The sequence below is a fragment of the Rutidosis leptorrhynchoides genome, chromosome 2 (genome assembly GCF_046630445.1).
Source record: "Rutidosis leptorrhynchoides isolate AG116_Rl617_1_P2 chromosome 2, CSIRO_AGI_Rlap_v1, whole genome shotgun sequence".
Taxonomy (NCBI): Eukaryota; Viridiplantae; Streptophyta; class Magnoliopsida; order Asterales; family Asteraceae; genus Rutidosis; species Rutidosis leptorrhynchoides.
The window spans coordinates 85,875,388-85,892,349 of record NC_092334.1 but is presented as its reverse complement, the minus strand read 5'-3'; the positions used below and the strand labels follow the sequence as shown (position 1 = coordinate 85,892,349).

General features: G+C 35.6%; 1 protein-coding gene across 1 annotated transcript; it reads left to right on the top strand.

The window, feature by feature from the left end:
* The first annotated feature begins 6,506 nt into the window (after nucleotides 1–6,506).
* Nucleotides 6,507–16,660, top strand: LOC139888041 (tRNA ligase 1-like). The gene is given in 28 exon segments (XM_071871076.1): nucleotides 6,507–6,840; nucleotides 6,989–7,152; nucleotides 7,812–8,099; nucleotides 8,248–8,298; nucleotides 8,405–8,457; nucleotides 8,537–8,687; nucleotides 8,804–8,882; nucleotides 9,000–9,123; nucleotides 9,313–9,419; nucleotides 9,515–9,640; nucleotides 9,751–9,815; nucleotides 9,911–10,075; nucleotides 10,227–10,387; nucleotides 10,497–10,528; nucleotides 10,662–10,831; nucleotides 10,920–10,999; nucleotides 11,181–11,246; nucleotides 11,341–11,624; nucleotides 11,712–11,819; nucleotides 12,506–12,600; nucleotides 12,701–12,761; nucleotides 13,889–13,965; nucleotides 14,073–14,144; nucleotides 14,394–14,470; nucleotides 14,582–14,662; nucleotides 14,974–15,076; nucleotides 15,155–15,313; nucleotides 16,101–16,660. Coding segments are annotated over 28 exon segments (3,729 nt in total). The 3' UTR covers nucleotides 16,497–16,660.
* Nucleotides 16,661–16,962: the final 302 nt, after the last annotated feature.

Genomic DNA, 16,962 nt, shown 5'->3' with positions numbered 1-16,962 from the left:
TTATAAACATGTGGGCGAGTGCTTAGGTATAAGCAAAACCCCGAAATACATAAGTCTTTAATTTACAGGTTGACATCACAGTCCAGTTATTTATTACACAACGCAGTTTTATTTTGAATGCAATAAACTTTGTACAAAGCATGAGAGACTCCATGCAGGCAACAAGCACATCACAGCGGAAGCATTCTAAGGACCTGAGAATAAAACATGCTAAAAAGTCAACACGAATGTTGGTGAGTTATAGGTTTAATTGCTCGAGTCATAAACATGTATAAAGATAGACCACAAGATTTCATCAAAAGTTTATCAATAGATTCTACGTAACAGAGCACCCTGGTAACTAAACTTAACGCTATAGTGATAATTACCCCATTCGTTTTAATACACGCAAACCAACGTGTCTTAAACTCAAATAACATACGTCCGTTAAAAGGCTAGCGCTCTAGCTCGGACGGGGATGTCAAGCCCTATGGATCCATATACAATTATTCGCGCCCACCAGTCCATATCCTATGTACTGGCAGCTACTAGTTACCAAAGCTAAGGGATTTTCGGTTTAACTCAGTGTAGAATTTTGTATGTACTTGTGTCTTATTGCGTTTAAAATAAATTGCATGTATTCTCAGCCCAAAAATATTTAAAGCATTTAAAAAGGGAGACTATAACTCACAGTTCAATATTGAGACTCAATATTGTAGGCAAATTGCGTAGACGTAATGACGGTAGATGACTGTCTGGTTGGCCTTGGATTCAAGAACAATACCCCAAACAATACCCAATATTTCCTTAGCTTAAAGCGGTTTGAAACCCGAATTAAAACACCCTCGAATATACTTTATTATTATTAACTTAAATTAAAATTATAATTATAATTATAAATTAAAATTTACGTACATAAATAATTATGAAGAATTTCGTCGAGAAAAACTGACATTTTATAGTACTTTTCGATTTACTGTAGCTCATGCGATCGCATGAGTTTTCAGTGTTTTTGCCATGCGATCGCATGGCCGCCTTTTCTGTTTTTGTTTGCTAGTTCGTCGACATCAAATAGTGTTACTGTAGCAAATAGTGTTTACTGTAGCAAATAGTGTTTTACTGTAGCAAATAGTGTTTCACTGTAGCAAATAGTGTTTCACTGTAGCAAATCACTGTAGCAAACTCGTTTTCACTGTAGCACTGTAGCAAAATACGGTTTCACTGTAGCAAATAGTGTTTTACTGTAGCAAATTGTGTTTTACTGTAGCAAAGTAATTTTTACTGTAACAAATAGGGTTTTACTGTAGGAAAGTCGTTTTTACTTGTACATATATATATACATACATATAATTGTTCATGAATCGTCGAGAGTAATCAAAGGTAATTGTATATATGAAACAGTTCTAAAATTTTGAGACTCAATCTAATAGACTTTGTTTAGCGTGTTAAAATAATAAACCGTATAGAGAATTGGTTTAAATAAGTCAAAAATTTTCGGGTCATCACAGTACCTCCCCCTTAAAGAAAATTTCGTCCCGAAATTTTGAGTAGTACCTGTTTCATGAGCGATATCAGTGAACAAATGTGGATACTTTTGCTTCATTTGATCCTCACGTTCCCAAGTAAACTCGGGTCCTCGTCTAGCGTTCCAACGAACTCTAACTATCGGTATTTTGCTTTGTTTTAATTGTTTGACCTCACGGTCCATGATTTCAACAGGTTCTTCGACAAAATGGAGTTTATCATTGATTCGTATTTCATCAAGAGGAATTACGACATCCTTTTCAGCTAAACATTTCTTCAAATTTGACACGTGAAATGTGTCGTGAACACTACTAAGTTCTTGTGGTAGCCTTAATCGATAAGCAACTGCTCCAATTCTTTCGGTGATTTCAAAGGGTCCTACGTACCTAGGACTTAGCTTTCCTCGTTTACCGAATCGTACAACGCCTTTCCAGGGTGACACTTTCAACATGACTTTGTCGCCCACTTGAAATTCTAGCGGTTTTCTTCTTACATCAGCATAACTCTTTTGGCGACTCATGGCCGTTTTCAATCGCTGTTGTATTTGAATGATCTTTTCGGTGGTTTCGTGAATAATTTCTGGTCCAGTAAGTTGTCTTTCTCCTACTTCACTCCAACAGATAGGAGATCTGCACTTTCTACCGTAAAGTGCTTCAAATGGCGCTGCGTTGATGCTCGTATGATAGCTGTTATTGTATGAAAATTCTGCCAACGGTAAGTGTCGATCCCAACTGGTTCCAAAGTCAATCACACATGCCCGTAACATGTCTTCCAATGTTTGTATTGTTCTTTCACTTTGGCCATCTGTCTGTAGTGTTTTACTGTAGCAAATTGTGTTTTACTGTAGCAAAGTAATTTTTACTGTAACAAATAGGGTTTTACTGTAGGAAAGTCGTTTTTACTTGTACATATATATATACATACATATAATTGTTCATGAATCGTCGAGAGTAATCAAAGGTAATTGTATATATGAAACAGTTCTAAAATTTTGAGACTCAATCTAATAGACTTTGTTTAGCGTGTTAAAATAATAAACCGTATAGAGAATTGGTTTAAATAAGTCAAAAATTTTCGGGTCATCACAGTACCTCCCCCTTAAAGAAAATTTCGTCCCGAAATTTTGAGTAGTACCTGTTTCATGAGCGATATCAGTGAACAAATGTGGATACTTTTGCTTCATTTGATCCTCACGTTCCCAAGTAAACTCGGGTCCTCGTCTAGCGTTCCAACGAACTCTAACTATCGGTATTTTGCTTTGTTTTAATTGTTTGACCTCACGGTCCATGATTTCAACAGGTTCTTCGACAAAATGGAGTTTATCATTGATTCGTATTTCATCAAGAGGAATTACGACATCCTTTTCAGCTAAACATTTCTTCAAATTTGACACGTGAAATGTGTCGTGAACACTACTAAGTTCTTGTGGTAGCCTTAATCGATAAGCAACTGCTCCAATTCTTTCGGTGATTTCAAAGGGTCCTACGTACCTAGGACTTAGCTTTCCTCGTTTACCGAATCGTACAACGCCTTTCCAGGGTGACACTTTCAACATGACTTTGTCGCCCACTTGAAATTCTAGCGGTTTTCTTCTTACATCAGCATAACTCTTTTGGCGACTCATGGCCGTTTTCAATCGCTGTTGTATTTGAATGATCTTTTCGGTGGTTTCGTGAATAATTTCTGGTCCAGTAAGTTGTCTTTCTCCTACTTCACTCCAACAGATAGGAGATCTGCACTTTCTACCGTAAAGTGCTTCAAATGGCGCTGCGTTGATGCTCGTATGATAGCTGTTATTGTATGAAAATTCTGCCAACGGTAAGTGTCGATCCCAACTGGTTCCAAAGTCAATCACACATGCCCGTAACATGTCTTCCAATGTTTGTATTGTTCTTTCACTTTGGCCATCTGTCTGTAGTGTTTTACTGTAGCAAATTGTGTTTTACTGTAGCAAAGTAATTTTTACTGTAACAAATAGGGTTTTACTGTAGGAAAGTCGTTTTTACTTGTACATATATATATACATACATATAATTGTTCATGAATCGTCGAGAGTAATCAAAGGTAATTGTATATATGAAACAGTTCTAAAATTTTGAGACTCAATCTAATAGACTTTGTTTAGCGTGTTAAAATAATAAACCGTATAGAGAATTGGTTTAAATAAGTCAAAAATTTTCGGGTCATCACAGTACCTCCCCCTTAAAGAAAATTTCGTCCCGAAATTTTGAGTAGTACCTGTTTCATGAGCGATATCAGTGAACAAATGTGGATACTTTTGCTTCATTTGATCCTCACGTTCCCAAGTAAACTCGGGTCCTCGTCTAGCGTTCCAACGAACTCTAACTATCGGTATTTTGCTTTGTTTTAATTGTTTGACCTCACGGTCCATGATTTCAACAGGTTCTTCGACAAAATGTAGTTTATCATTGATTCGTATTTCATCAAGAGGAATTACGACATCCTTTTCAGCTAAACATTTCTTCAAATTTGACACGTGAAATGTGTCGTGAACACTACTAAGTTCTTGTGGTAGCCTTAATCGATAAGCAACTGCTCCAATTCTTTCGGTGATTTCAAAGGGTCCTACGTACCTAGGACTTAGCTTTCCTCGTTTACCGAATCGTACAACGCCTTTCCAGGGTGACACTTTCAACATGACTTTGTCGCCCACTTGAAATTCTAGCGGTTTTCTTCTTACATCAGCATAACTCTTTTGGCGACTCATGGCCGTTTTCAATCGCTGTTGTATTTGAATGATCTTTTCGGTGGTTTCGTGAATAATTTCTGGTCCAGTAAGTTGTCTTTCTCCTACTTCACTCCAACAGATAGGAGATCTGCACTTTCTACCGTAAAGTGCTTCAAATGGCGCTGCGTTGATGCTCGTATGATAGCTGTTATTGTATGAAAATTCTGCCAACGGTAAGTGTCGATCCCAACTGGTTCCAAAGTCAATCACACATGCCCGTAACATGTCTTCCAATGTTTGTATTGTTCTTTCACTTTGGCCATCTGTCTGTAGTGTTTTACTGTAGCAAATTGTGTTTTACTGTAGCAAAGTAATTTTTACTGTAACAAATAGGGTTTTACTGTAGGAAAGTCGTTTTTACTTGTACATATATATATACATACATATAATTGTTCATGAATCGTCGAGAGTAATCAAAGGTAATTGTATATATGAAACAGTTCTAAAATTTTGAGACTCAATCTAATAGACTTTGTTTAGCGTGTTAAAATAATAAACCGTATAGAGAATTGGTTTAAATAAGTCAAAAATTTTCGGGTCATCACAGGGATACTCGGCGAAAGCGGCTCCATTGACAGAATTGTTAAAGAAGAACAAAGCTTGGTTGTGGGATGAGAAATGTCAAGCAGCATTCGAAGAGTTGAAAGGAGCGGTCATGGAAGAACCGGTGTTGAGACTTCCGGATGTGACCATTCCGTTTGAGTTACACACAGACGCATCGGACTTTGCTATTGGAGGAGTTCTAATGCAAGAGGGTCACCCGATCGCATTCGAAAGCCGGAAACTTAACGAGGCGGAAAGGAAGTACACTGTGCAGGAGAAGGAGATGACGGCGGTGGTTCATTGTTTGAGGACATGGAGGCATTATCTTTTGGGATCAAGGTTCGTGATCAAGACGGATAATGTGGCAACGAGTTATTTTCAAACCCAAAAGAAGTTGAGTCCCAAACAAGCTCGTTGGCAAGACTTCCTAGCCGAATTTGACTATGTGTTGGAGTATAAGCCTGGGAAGGCCAATGTGGTAGCTGATGCCCTAAGTCGTAAGGCGGAGTTTGCAGCGATCACAAAACCACAATTCTTCCTTCAAGATCGTATAAAGGAGGGATTAGAGCATGATCCTATAGCCAAAAACCTTGTTGGATTGGCTCGAGATGGGAAAACGCGAAGGTTTTGGCTCAAGGGTTATCTATTATTCACCAAAGGAGACCGGTTATATGTGCCTAAGTGGGGTGATCTTAGACGGACAATCTTGAAGGAGTGTCATGATTCAAAGTGGGCTGGTCATCCAGGTATCAAGAGGACGCTGGCATTAGTAGAAGGCACTTATTATTGGCCAAGGATGGAAGACAACATAGAGACGTACGTGCGGACATGCCTAATATGCCAACAAGACAAGATAGAGCAACGCCAACCAGGAGGACTATTACAGCCGCTACCTACACCGAAAGGACCATGGGAGAGTGTTTCCATGGACTTCATTACTTGCTTACCCAAGTCGGAAGGGTGTGGGAGTATTATAGTCGTGGTAGACCGGTTTTCTGAGTATGGTACCTTCATAGCCGCATCATCCGAAATTACCGCGGATGAAACCGCAAAACTATTTTTCAAGAATGTGGTGAAGTATTGGGGGATACCGCATGTGATAGTAAGTGATCAAGAAGTATCACGAGGATCACACGACGAGGACGTCGCGAGCTTAGGTGGGGGAGAATGTCACAACCCAATAAGTTTGTGGCCCAACCCACTAAGATTATGACCCAATTAAGGGTTTTAACCCAAGAACTTCATGGAAGGCCCAAGAACATCATGGAAGCTCCCTAGAACTTTCCCATGAGTTCTTCCATGAAATGGTATGGAATGTTCATGGAAATATCTATCTCCATGTATATACTTGAAGTTTCTAGTACTTAGATCCTAACCATTGATTTAGATTAATCTTAGCCATCCATTTTGTGTTAGAAGTAGTATAAATAGGGGTGGTCTCATTTGGCACACCACACCTCAAATCTCAAACATTCTCTCTTGTAAAGCATTCTCAAGCAATATAAGTATTTTCTTCAATTCCACTTGTTCTATAATATTTTCTCTTTTGGTTACTTGAATCGTTATAAGGTCCGAGTAAGGCTGACTTAGTAGAGACTAAGTGCCGCACGTGAGCTTATCGAGATAAGTCTTTGACATATTGTTTCCTCTCTTTTAATATTTTTATTAATTTTTTTTTTTAATAACAACAGTCGAATTCAAAAAAAAAAAAATGTGGGGTCCACTTGCTACTTGCCATCACCCGTTGCAGTATTGGCCGGCGCGCCTCTTGACCAGCTGTTGCCGGTCCACGCCATCGCTTGGCCCCCTCGTTTCCCCCTCACGTGCGCCACTTAGGAATGCCCTTTGTATATTTATTTTGGCCCAACAGGGAATTCAACTTTTCACAACGGGCCGAAAAGTGTTTTTTACAACCAGGGCTCAAAAAGTTAACAGAGCGCATAAACCCCTTTGCATATCTATAAATGAACGTCGGTATACTTATCAAAAACTTCTCTATTCATCAACTTCTTCTCGTTCTTGTAAAACCTCCGCCTTCATTCGCTGTATTTTTCCCAATCCATTAATCACGCTCGCTTCATCATCACTTCAACCATCGCTGATTCACACTCAATCATGCCACGTAAGCAGGTATTATTCGCTTATGAATTATGATCGACTTTGATTAAGTAACTATTATTGAATTCTGTACAGATGACAGTCTTTTTACTGCGATTATGCTGTTCGATTTTTGCTTATATTCAATCAATGCATTTAGTGTATTGCTAGCTTTAAAAAACGCATTAGGTTTGAAAAACGCATTAGGTCTTTTGCCTGTTTTAAGATTTTTGTTTGATTTATATTTGAATTTGAATAATGTATAATTGTTTTTGTGCCGAGTTTCCTTGAAATACTATAGTAACTGAAAGTGATTTTGATGTATTAAAATATAAGTTTTTAAGATAAGTTTCCAAATGCTTTATATGTAGTTATTACACTGTTGTAAAATACCCGATTACTCCCCGATTAATCCCCAATTACTCGTTTTGAAGAGCAGTTCATTCAGATTTTTCAAAATCCGTATAATTAATTGGTCAACATCAATTGAGGAGTCAAAATCGAATTTGGTAGTCAAAGTCAAAACTTTTCAACATTTTAACGTGAATTTAAACCAAAACTATAGAGTTTTTTAAACAAAAAGAACAATTTTAGACAATTATGATAAAGTTTATGTTTATGTTTATGCTTTTCTTCAATATTTATACATATAATTTTTGAAACTTAATATTTTAATGTATAAAGTAAATCCGATCAATCCCCGAATTTCCGATTACTCCTTCCAAAGCCTAGACCGATTAATCCCCGAATAGCGAATTTTGCAACCTTAGATGCAGACAAAGATTTTCATTTGGTTTATATTTGAAATGCTTAACTGCCAATGCAATAAATAGAATGTTGATAGAGAAATTTGTTTAATTTAGTGATTTGCTTGTTAATATAATGATCATTTAATTGGCTTAACTTGATAATATGTTAGAAAAGACGTGATCACCCAGATCAAACGTCGATTCAGAAGCCGGTCCGCATCAAGATGGATGGGCCATCTGTTAATGCTACCACTAACGGAGTTAGTGAACGTAAAAAGTCAGTCGTTCAAACGAAGTCTTACGGGACAATGCCAGCTGCAACATCTTATGCTGTAAAAAAACCTGTCGATTTGAGCAACTTGTTGAAGAATTTCAATGTAGATAACACTACATACGCCACTGCGAAAATAAGAGCCGCATTTTATCCCAAATTTGAAAACGAGAAGTCTGATCAAGAGGTTACTATCATTATTCCCTTTTCTGCAGTTATAAATAATGTTGATGAATATTCAAAAAGCTGGTTGACATGTGTCGATTCTTTCATTTTCCTAGCTTATTAGTCGTTTTTGGTGTTGCTGAAATTTATTTATATATGTTCGATTATAGGTTAGGATAAGGATGATAGAAAAGATATCGAAAGGCCTTGGCACGTTAGAGGTACTGTATCCCTGTACTTTGTTATGATGATATCTCTTTGGTATACCGTATACTTATATGGATGGTAATGTTTTTTTTTTTTTTTTTTTTTTTTTTGTATTTGCAGAATCCGGATAGTCATTCATCTTTTGTTTATATAATGATTTTATTACTAGTTCCGTGCACGAAAATTGAAACGATAATAATATGAATATGAATATGTCTGTAAAAGCAGAAGTTACTTATAGTAACAAGATAGGTTAAGGCTTACGAGCGGATTATAATTAGCTATTTTTTTGAATGCTTGAAGTTATACTGCGGTTGGGGTTTTCGTTCTTGGAAGAGTATTTCGTCAGGCATGGGGTACTGAAGCAGCCCAAAAGCAAACAGAGTTTAATGAATTTCTTGAGGTACTTGGCATTCTAAACATTTGTGACCCTTGTTTGATGGATAATCTATTTATATTAATTTGTAGACAGTTTTTCTTCTACTAGTAACAATTTTAATGAATATGACATATGTTTAGCGAGAGCACATGAACATATCAATGGAATTGGTGACTGCTGTTTTAGGAGACCATGGGCAACGACCTCGTGAAGATTACGGTAACCGTTAAATCCAAATATATTACTATTGTTTATATCATTTTACTTATTTTTTTAATCTTTGAAATTTAAATGATGATCGAATCTGATTTTTGTGTTTTCTTTTACTTTGAACAGTTGTTGTGACTGCTGTCACTGAGTTGGGAAATGGGAAGCCTAAGTTCTACACCACTCCAGAAATTATTGCGTTTTGCCGTAATTGGCGGTTGCCCACAAATCACGTTTGGCTGTTCTCAACAAGGTAATTATCTAGAATGTTACATATACCAACAGCTAATGTTTATTCTCAAACCAGTTCAAAGTTAATGTTTTTAATTGTTAAAGTGATGTACTTTTGTATTAATAAAGTATTATTTAATTATTTATTATGAATATTTTTACATAATAATAGTTGCATTAAATTAATCAAGTGAGTGTTTATTTCCTGAAGGAACTCGGTGACATCATTTTTTTCTGCTTTTGATGCACTATATGAGGAAGGCACAGCCACATCTGTATGTAAAGTTCTTGATGAGGTGGCAGATATCTCTGTTCCAGGTGCAACTATTTTTCTCCACTAAACATAATTTTGGAATTCAAAAATGTAAAATGCTAATATTATAATATCTAATAAATAAAAAAAATGATTACAGGATCGATAGATCATATAAAGATGCAGGGGGAGATTTTGGAGGGCCTTGTTGCACGTCTTGTAAGCCATGAGAGTGCTAAAGAGATGGAACTCGTTTTAAAAGATTATCCTTCACCAGTTGTGCAAGGTTTGCTTACCTTTAAACTCATATTCACAGATATCGTGTTTAGAACTCTTTCTTTTCATGTTATTTAGTTAACTTGTTATAGTATTTGTTTATTTATGTTGACATTGTAGTCTATCAAGATTTGGGACCGGGCCTCCGGGAAATATGTGCAGCAAATAAATCTGATGAGAAACAGGTAATGAACGCTACATCCCCTTTTATTTAAATTAATACTAAATTAATCAATACATTTTTTAGAGACTTTTAGTAATTTTGATTTAACAAATGCAGCAAATAAAGGCACTTCTTCAACACACCGGTACCTCATTCTGTCCTGATTATGTGGATTGGTTTGGAATTGAAGGTGATGATGTACTATCAAATAATGCTGATAAATCCATAGTTAACAAATTTATTCAAGCTAATCCGTGTGATTATTCTGCCACAAAGTTGAAGGTAAGCTAACGTGGACCCTACCAAAATCATCGTTTAAGACCCCTGTTAACCCAACTCACACTACCCTTTTACTTCTGGTGTCATGGTCTTTTTATTTCCTTTGGCAAGCTAAGATTTTTATTTTTAATTAAATACATTATACTTTATTCAGGAAATTGTTTGTTTGATGAGCGAAAAGAGTTTTCGTGCTTCTTGCAAGTGCTACCATAACTACCACAAAATCAATTCAATATCGAGCGAGAATCTTCACATTAAGATGGTGATCCACGTGTATAGTGATTCAGCCTTTCGGCAATATCAGAAAGAGATGAGGTCATACATCTACATCTTTTTTCGTGATATGTTACACAATAAAATGGCTTTAATTGTCTACTATTTGTGCATATAGATGGATTATTGACTTCTATATGGTGTTTCTCAGGTACAAGCCAGACCTTTGGCCTCTATATCGAGGTAAATGCTTATAACACTAAGTTATTACAATTGAGATGTAACTTAATAACATGTACCTTAATTTGTAATAATAATTAATTAATCCCATGATTGTATATAGATGTTTGAAACTTGTGCACCTTCTGTTTTTCAGGTTTCTTTGTTGATGTTAACTTGTTCAAGGTAAGTAACGGTGCAGAGATGAATAAAACTAGTTATAATGTCGGAAATAATCACGAAGATGGTGATGACACATTTACAAAAAATGAGTTAGCGGATGAAGATGCAAATCTAATGATCAAGCTGAAATTTCTCCCATATATGGTTTGTTAATTATAAACCAAATTTCACCTGTTTATTTTCGTGAAGTAGTTTCTTTACATCATTCTTACCTGATATTTTTATTGCACAGTTAAGAACGTTTTTAATTCGTAACGGGTTATCAACTCTATTTAAAGATGGTCAAGCTGCCTACAAGAAATACTACCTCAGGTAACATATGATGATGCATCTAAATGTGTGGGTACGCATGTCTTTATGTTGATATCTTCTTGTTCTAGGATTACATTTGAGTTGTATAAAATCATGGTTTTGTGTTATCGTTTATGTTAGGGATGTTTGTCTCTTTCATTTATTTGGGTGATATTTAAGGTTTCCTAATTGCATGTTGTAGGCAAATGAAAATGTGGAATACATCGTCAGGAAAGCAGAAGCAGCTCTCTAAGATGCTGGATGAATGGTAATGATTAATGAATGATTTAGTCGTTTTGGGTTGCACTTTATTATTATTATATTTTTCATCTAGTACATGATAAACACAAAACAAAATTCAGGGCAGAGTACATAAAAAAGAAATGTCGAGACAAACAACTACCATCAGATATTTACTTGAGTGAAGCTGAGCCTTTCCTTGAACAATACGCGAAACGGAGTCCAGAAAATCAAGCTTTGATAGGATGTGCTGGGGGCTTTGTGAGAACTGAAGATTTCTTGGCCGTTGTTGAAGGAGGCGGAGATGAAAATGGTGACTTTGTTGAGACTGAAAAGGTTCTAGAACCTTCTAGCCCATGTCCAGATGCCGTTCAGAAAAAGGAAGGGCTCATAGTATTCTTTCCAGGTACTTTGTTTTCTCAATCTTAATTATGTAGTATGTGTATGTGTATGTGCGTGTTATATTACTAATTTAAGCTATAATTTGTTTCAGGAATACCTGGTTGTGCTAAGTCCGCATTAGGTAGGGAAATATTGGGCACTCCAGGTGGAATTGAGGATGACCGTCCAATTCACAGTCTAATGGGTGACCATGTAAAGGGTATATGATGCACTTCTAGCTAATTGTTCTATATTTGTTGTTGTTTTTTTTTCTTTGAAAGACAAAGATTTACACTCCTAACCGCCTATTGTTTGCAACTTTTTGTCTCAAATGAGTCCTGAACCCACAACCTTTTGGTTGATGGATCCCCCAAATACTACTAGGCCAGCCCTTTGGCGGTTGTCTTAGGTGATGTTTGTTTTTTAGTCAGGTGATATTGTCTTATGTCTGTGCGTCCGCAGACTGCAAACTATTTTCTTCTTTTCTAAATATATAAGATATAATAATGTCTTATCTGTCTGCAGACTTAAAAATATGTTTCTAAGTGATGCAGACCAGATTATGATATTTTACAAACATAAAAACAAACAATCTTCACTATTCGACCTTTAGGCCACATCTTCTTCACAAATATGGTCCTCAGAATCTTAAAAAACAAACAACACCTTAGTATTTCACCCTCTTTAGTACCATAGTTTGATCACCATATATATCTACCACTACTTGGTGTTAACTTGGAGACAATATTCTATTATGTTTATACATTTTGATAAGGGGGTGTTATATTCATTGGGCACGCACTATAATTAGCAAGTGTACTTATTTTATATCCGTATAGGGTTAGACTTTCGGTATGCATGTGAGATATCCGTTTTATTGATCTCTTCCTATTTTAATCTCAACAGGGAAATATTGGCAAAAAGTTGCTGCTGAACGGAAAAAGAGACCTTCTATCATGCTTGCTGACAAAAATGCACCCAATGAAGAAGTTTGGATGCTGGTAAGTTTGTTGGAAGATTTTTCATCAGAAAATTAAATTTTAATATTTATAATAAAGCCTTAGAAATGAACTTTGTGATGATTTATTTCCGCTTTTGCAGATCGAGGACATGTCCCGTAATACTAATGCATTGGCTGTGCCGATTGTGCCTGACTCGGAAGGTTCTTATTTCTATCCTCTGCACACTTACTGATTTTTCTTTTGAGAGAACACTCAAAAATTGTTTATATTCATTCTATCACCAGTAGCATATTCGTATTCATTATTTTCATTTCTTGACATGTTTCATGGTTTCAAGACAAGTATAGAAATTTCAAATCCAAAAGGTCCTTTTCTGTCAAGAATGATTTCTGCTTGTTATCATGATGTTCAATGTTGGAAGCTTCGACGAGCCCAACACACCCACTATAGAGGACCTAGGTTATACTCACTCACTACACCAACACTTTGACGTTGGTTAGCCTTTAATTTTATGAATCCTTAGTGCACAATAATGTTTAGGCGACAGTGTCGACCACATATCATTCAGGCGGTATAACCGACTATATATCACTTAGGCGGCAGAGCCGACCATATAATAGATACAACACAAGTGCACTAAGAACTTAAACACAAACCGAGGCTTAAATGGGAAACTTAACGAAGAACACTTTTATTAATACAAAGAAACAATTACAATATTACTTGCTTATAAGTTTTCTTTTCTCTACTTATAAGCTCTCACTAACTCACACTTTTCTTACTTCACACCTTACTTCTTCTTCTTACTCTCATTCACTCCTTACTCCACAAATGAAATCACCACCCATATTTATACTACTCCATGGAAACTTCTACACACTAGATTTTTCCATGGATAAATATCTAGATATTTTTACCACATAAAAATATCTAGATTTTTTCATTTTAACATCTAAATTTTTCTTCATATATATATATTAATATCTAGATATTTCTTTTACATTTTAATATCTAGATATTTATATACATTACTAATTCCATATTATTTGCATTGTATTTTAACATTCAATTCTATTTTATACACTTGTATTCTTTTATACTATTACTCTATGTCTAAAAGGCGTGGAATGTTTCACTTAAAATCTATGCTGATAAGTCTTACTAGTTATCGTAAGCTCGTGAAATTTTTTAAGGGTAAATACGTAAATAATTATTGGAATTTAACCGAAGAAGATAATGTTGCAATTTTTTTTTTCTTTCTAAATTTGTGTAGGACGGCTGTTATATGTTTGATTTAACATGTTACTTTGTATGACCAAACATGCAGGAACCGACTCAAATCCGTTCTCACTTGATGCATTAGCAGTTTTCATACATCGTGTACTTAACCGAGTTAACCATCCTGTATGTTTACTTCTTTTTTTTTTTTCTTCCATTTGCGCCATTGTAGTTCTAATCCACTTATTTGTATTGAAGTATCACTTATTATATCATTTTCTGTTTAATTGAAGGGAAAACTTGATAAATCTTGTCCGAATGTGGGATATGTGTTGCTAATGTTCTATCATTTGTACCATGGAAAGGTATGGCAAGTTTTTTTATTACTTTAATAATCATTTGAGTTTTTAAATTTGAATGATTAGGATTCTTGGGTGTCGTTGCAACCTTTTCTATATAAGGAAATTTTATATTATTTTACGCAATTGACCTGTTAGATTTAGAACCTGCGCGGTTCAAACCCTCCTATAAAAATTGGGTCGAAATATCATTCAATTCAACTACTGTATATTCAAATAAACCATTGTTTTAAAGTGTTCGTTTTCTGACTTCAGAACCGCAAAGAGTTTGAGAGTGAACTTATAGAGCGTTTTGGCTCACTTGTGAAGATGCCTCTTCTGAAATCTGAAAGGTAATGACATCGACATTCTAAACCTTTTTACTATTTTATTATAATTATATTGGAAAACCGTAACTATTGCTCTTGTACCAACAGTTTATTTTATTTGTTTTTGAATTTAAGGAGTCCGATACCTGATTCAGTGAAGATGGTATTGGAAAAGGGGATAAATCTATACAGGCTTCATACTAATAGGCATGGCAGGTTGTTTTTTCTCTCTGTTAAATATGTCTATCATACAATAAATATTTCTTTTTAGCCATCGAGTTCAACGTACCAGCCATTTGTTACCAAAATGTTCAAATTGAGACCATTTTATTCATCATGCTACATATTTCAGTAATAAATAGCAAGTATGTTTGTATTATTTCAAGAGTACGTTGCAGATATGGTGGATGATTAATAGTTTACTGTATTTTCTTGTAGTTTGTCCTTAGGTATAGTTTCTTTTGTCTTTTGGTACCTGTGTCAGAAAGTATGTTTTTTTTTTTTTTTTGGAATTTTTTTATGTGCAGATTAGAGTCTACTAAAGGGACATACGTAAAAGATTGGGTTGAATGGGAAAAGCAACTGCGCAAAGTTCTATCCAAAAATGCAGAGTATATGATATCTATTCAGGTAACAATTGCCTTGTTTATTGTATTAACCAGTTGGGTAATGTTATTATGGTTGTCTATAATACTAGTACGTTTGTAGGTTCCTTTTGAAATCGCTGTTAAGCAAGTGTTGGAACAATTAAATCGAATAATGAAGGGAGAATATGTTACACCCACAAGTAAAAAGAGAAAGTTTGGACCTATAGTTTTTGCTGCCATTGACGTTACTGATGCAGACGTTCATAATCTCCTTTCGATTGTGAGTATACTACATATATATACTTTGTTTGTTAAACGTTAATGGCCAAAACAGGGGTCGACTCAATAATAATCTTCATTGATGTTGCTGTTGCTGGCCGTCGACCCTTAAAGTTTTACACAGTGAGTGGGTTTGACATATACCTGGCAAACGGGTCAAGTTGTATTGGTTTGAGTAATGGGTCAAAACGGTTTTGGGTTGAAATTGGTCATGGGTCAAACGGGTCAGTATTTAGAACGGGACCAAATGAGTGAGGTTGGGTAACGGGTCGAAATGGGTCATGGGTCAAAAAATTTATTTTAGCTATTATCATTTATTATATATATGTGAAAACAATAATTAATGTACATAATAAATGATATAACCGTGAATGGTTTCATAAATGTTTGACGGATGAAACTTATTATGATCATTATGCTCGACCCGTGTAACCCATTAGACCTATCTCTATCTCTATTTATTGAACTTTCGGAACCGATACCCATTAGACCCGTTATGTTATATTTTGTATAGGACCCCATAGGTTGAGGGAAACTTATTGGACCTATTTTTTAAGGTTTGGGGTTTACGTTGTCAAGTGTTTTTTTTTTTTTTTTTTGAAGTCCCAGTTGACCCAAAAGCTTGACCCAATTGATCCAAATTTAAGACTAGGGGTTTCGATTTCCAGGTATAGTTTGACATAACGGGTATCTCAGGTAGGTTGGATAACGGGTCAAAACAAGGGTCGACTCAAGTCGAGTTGAAATTCTTCTCTCTAAATCTGATATTAATTTATCTTCCTGCATAGGTGTCTGAGAAGAGCCCAAAGGTGAAAAAATACTTGGAAAAAAAGAAGGTAAAGAACAACCTAAAGAAGGAGGCCCACATCACTCTGGCTCACAAGAGAAGTCATGGTGTAACGGCTGTAGCCGATTATGGTCGATTCGAGAACCAAGAGGTCCCTGTGGATATAACTGCTCTATTATTCTCAGATCAACTAGCTGCTTTCGAAACCCGTCTCGGGTCCATAGATGACCAGAAAATAAACTGTAAAATCGAGTGGCCCCATCTGACATTATGGACTGCTGAAGGCATATCAGCTAAAGAAGCCAGTACACTACCCCAATTGGTTTTGCAGCGTAATGCTACTCGCATAGGGATTGACCCGCCCTTCCGGATTACTGGTGTTCTCCACTTCCATTGAAGGTTTTTTTTTTCTCATGTTAACACGTCTATTATTACATTATTATATTATATGGTAAGGTAATCACTCATTTGAGAGATGGAAGTACACAAGAAACATATATAGAGTACAGTTTGAGTTTTGTAGGATCAATGAGTACACGAGAAAACAAGATGCTGCCTAATAACTTAGAGTTATGATCTTGATTTAAAGTCAGATTTAAGTTTGGATAAAAAAAAGGTTATAGTTATTTATTTATTGGCACAAACTTTATCAGTGATGTATGCTTATCATTATTGAGGTTCTCTCTAGATCATTTGCGACTTAGCTGATCGTACTCTCATATGCATGATATTACACTATCTGAGGTTGAATCTTAACAATCTAAATAGATCTCAATTATAAATTTCAATCATTAATTTGACGATAATTTCATAATTGTCTATCTTAATATCAACAATTGATTTATTTAATTGAATTTCAACAC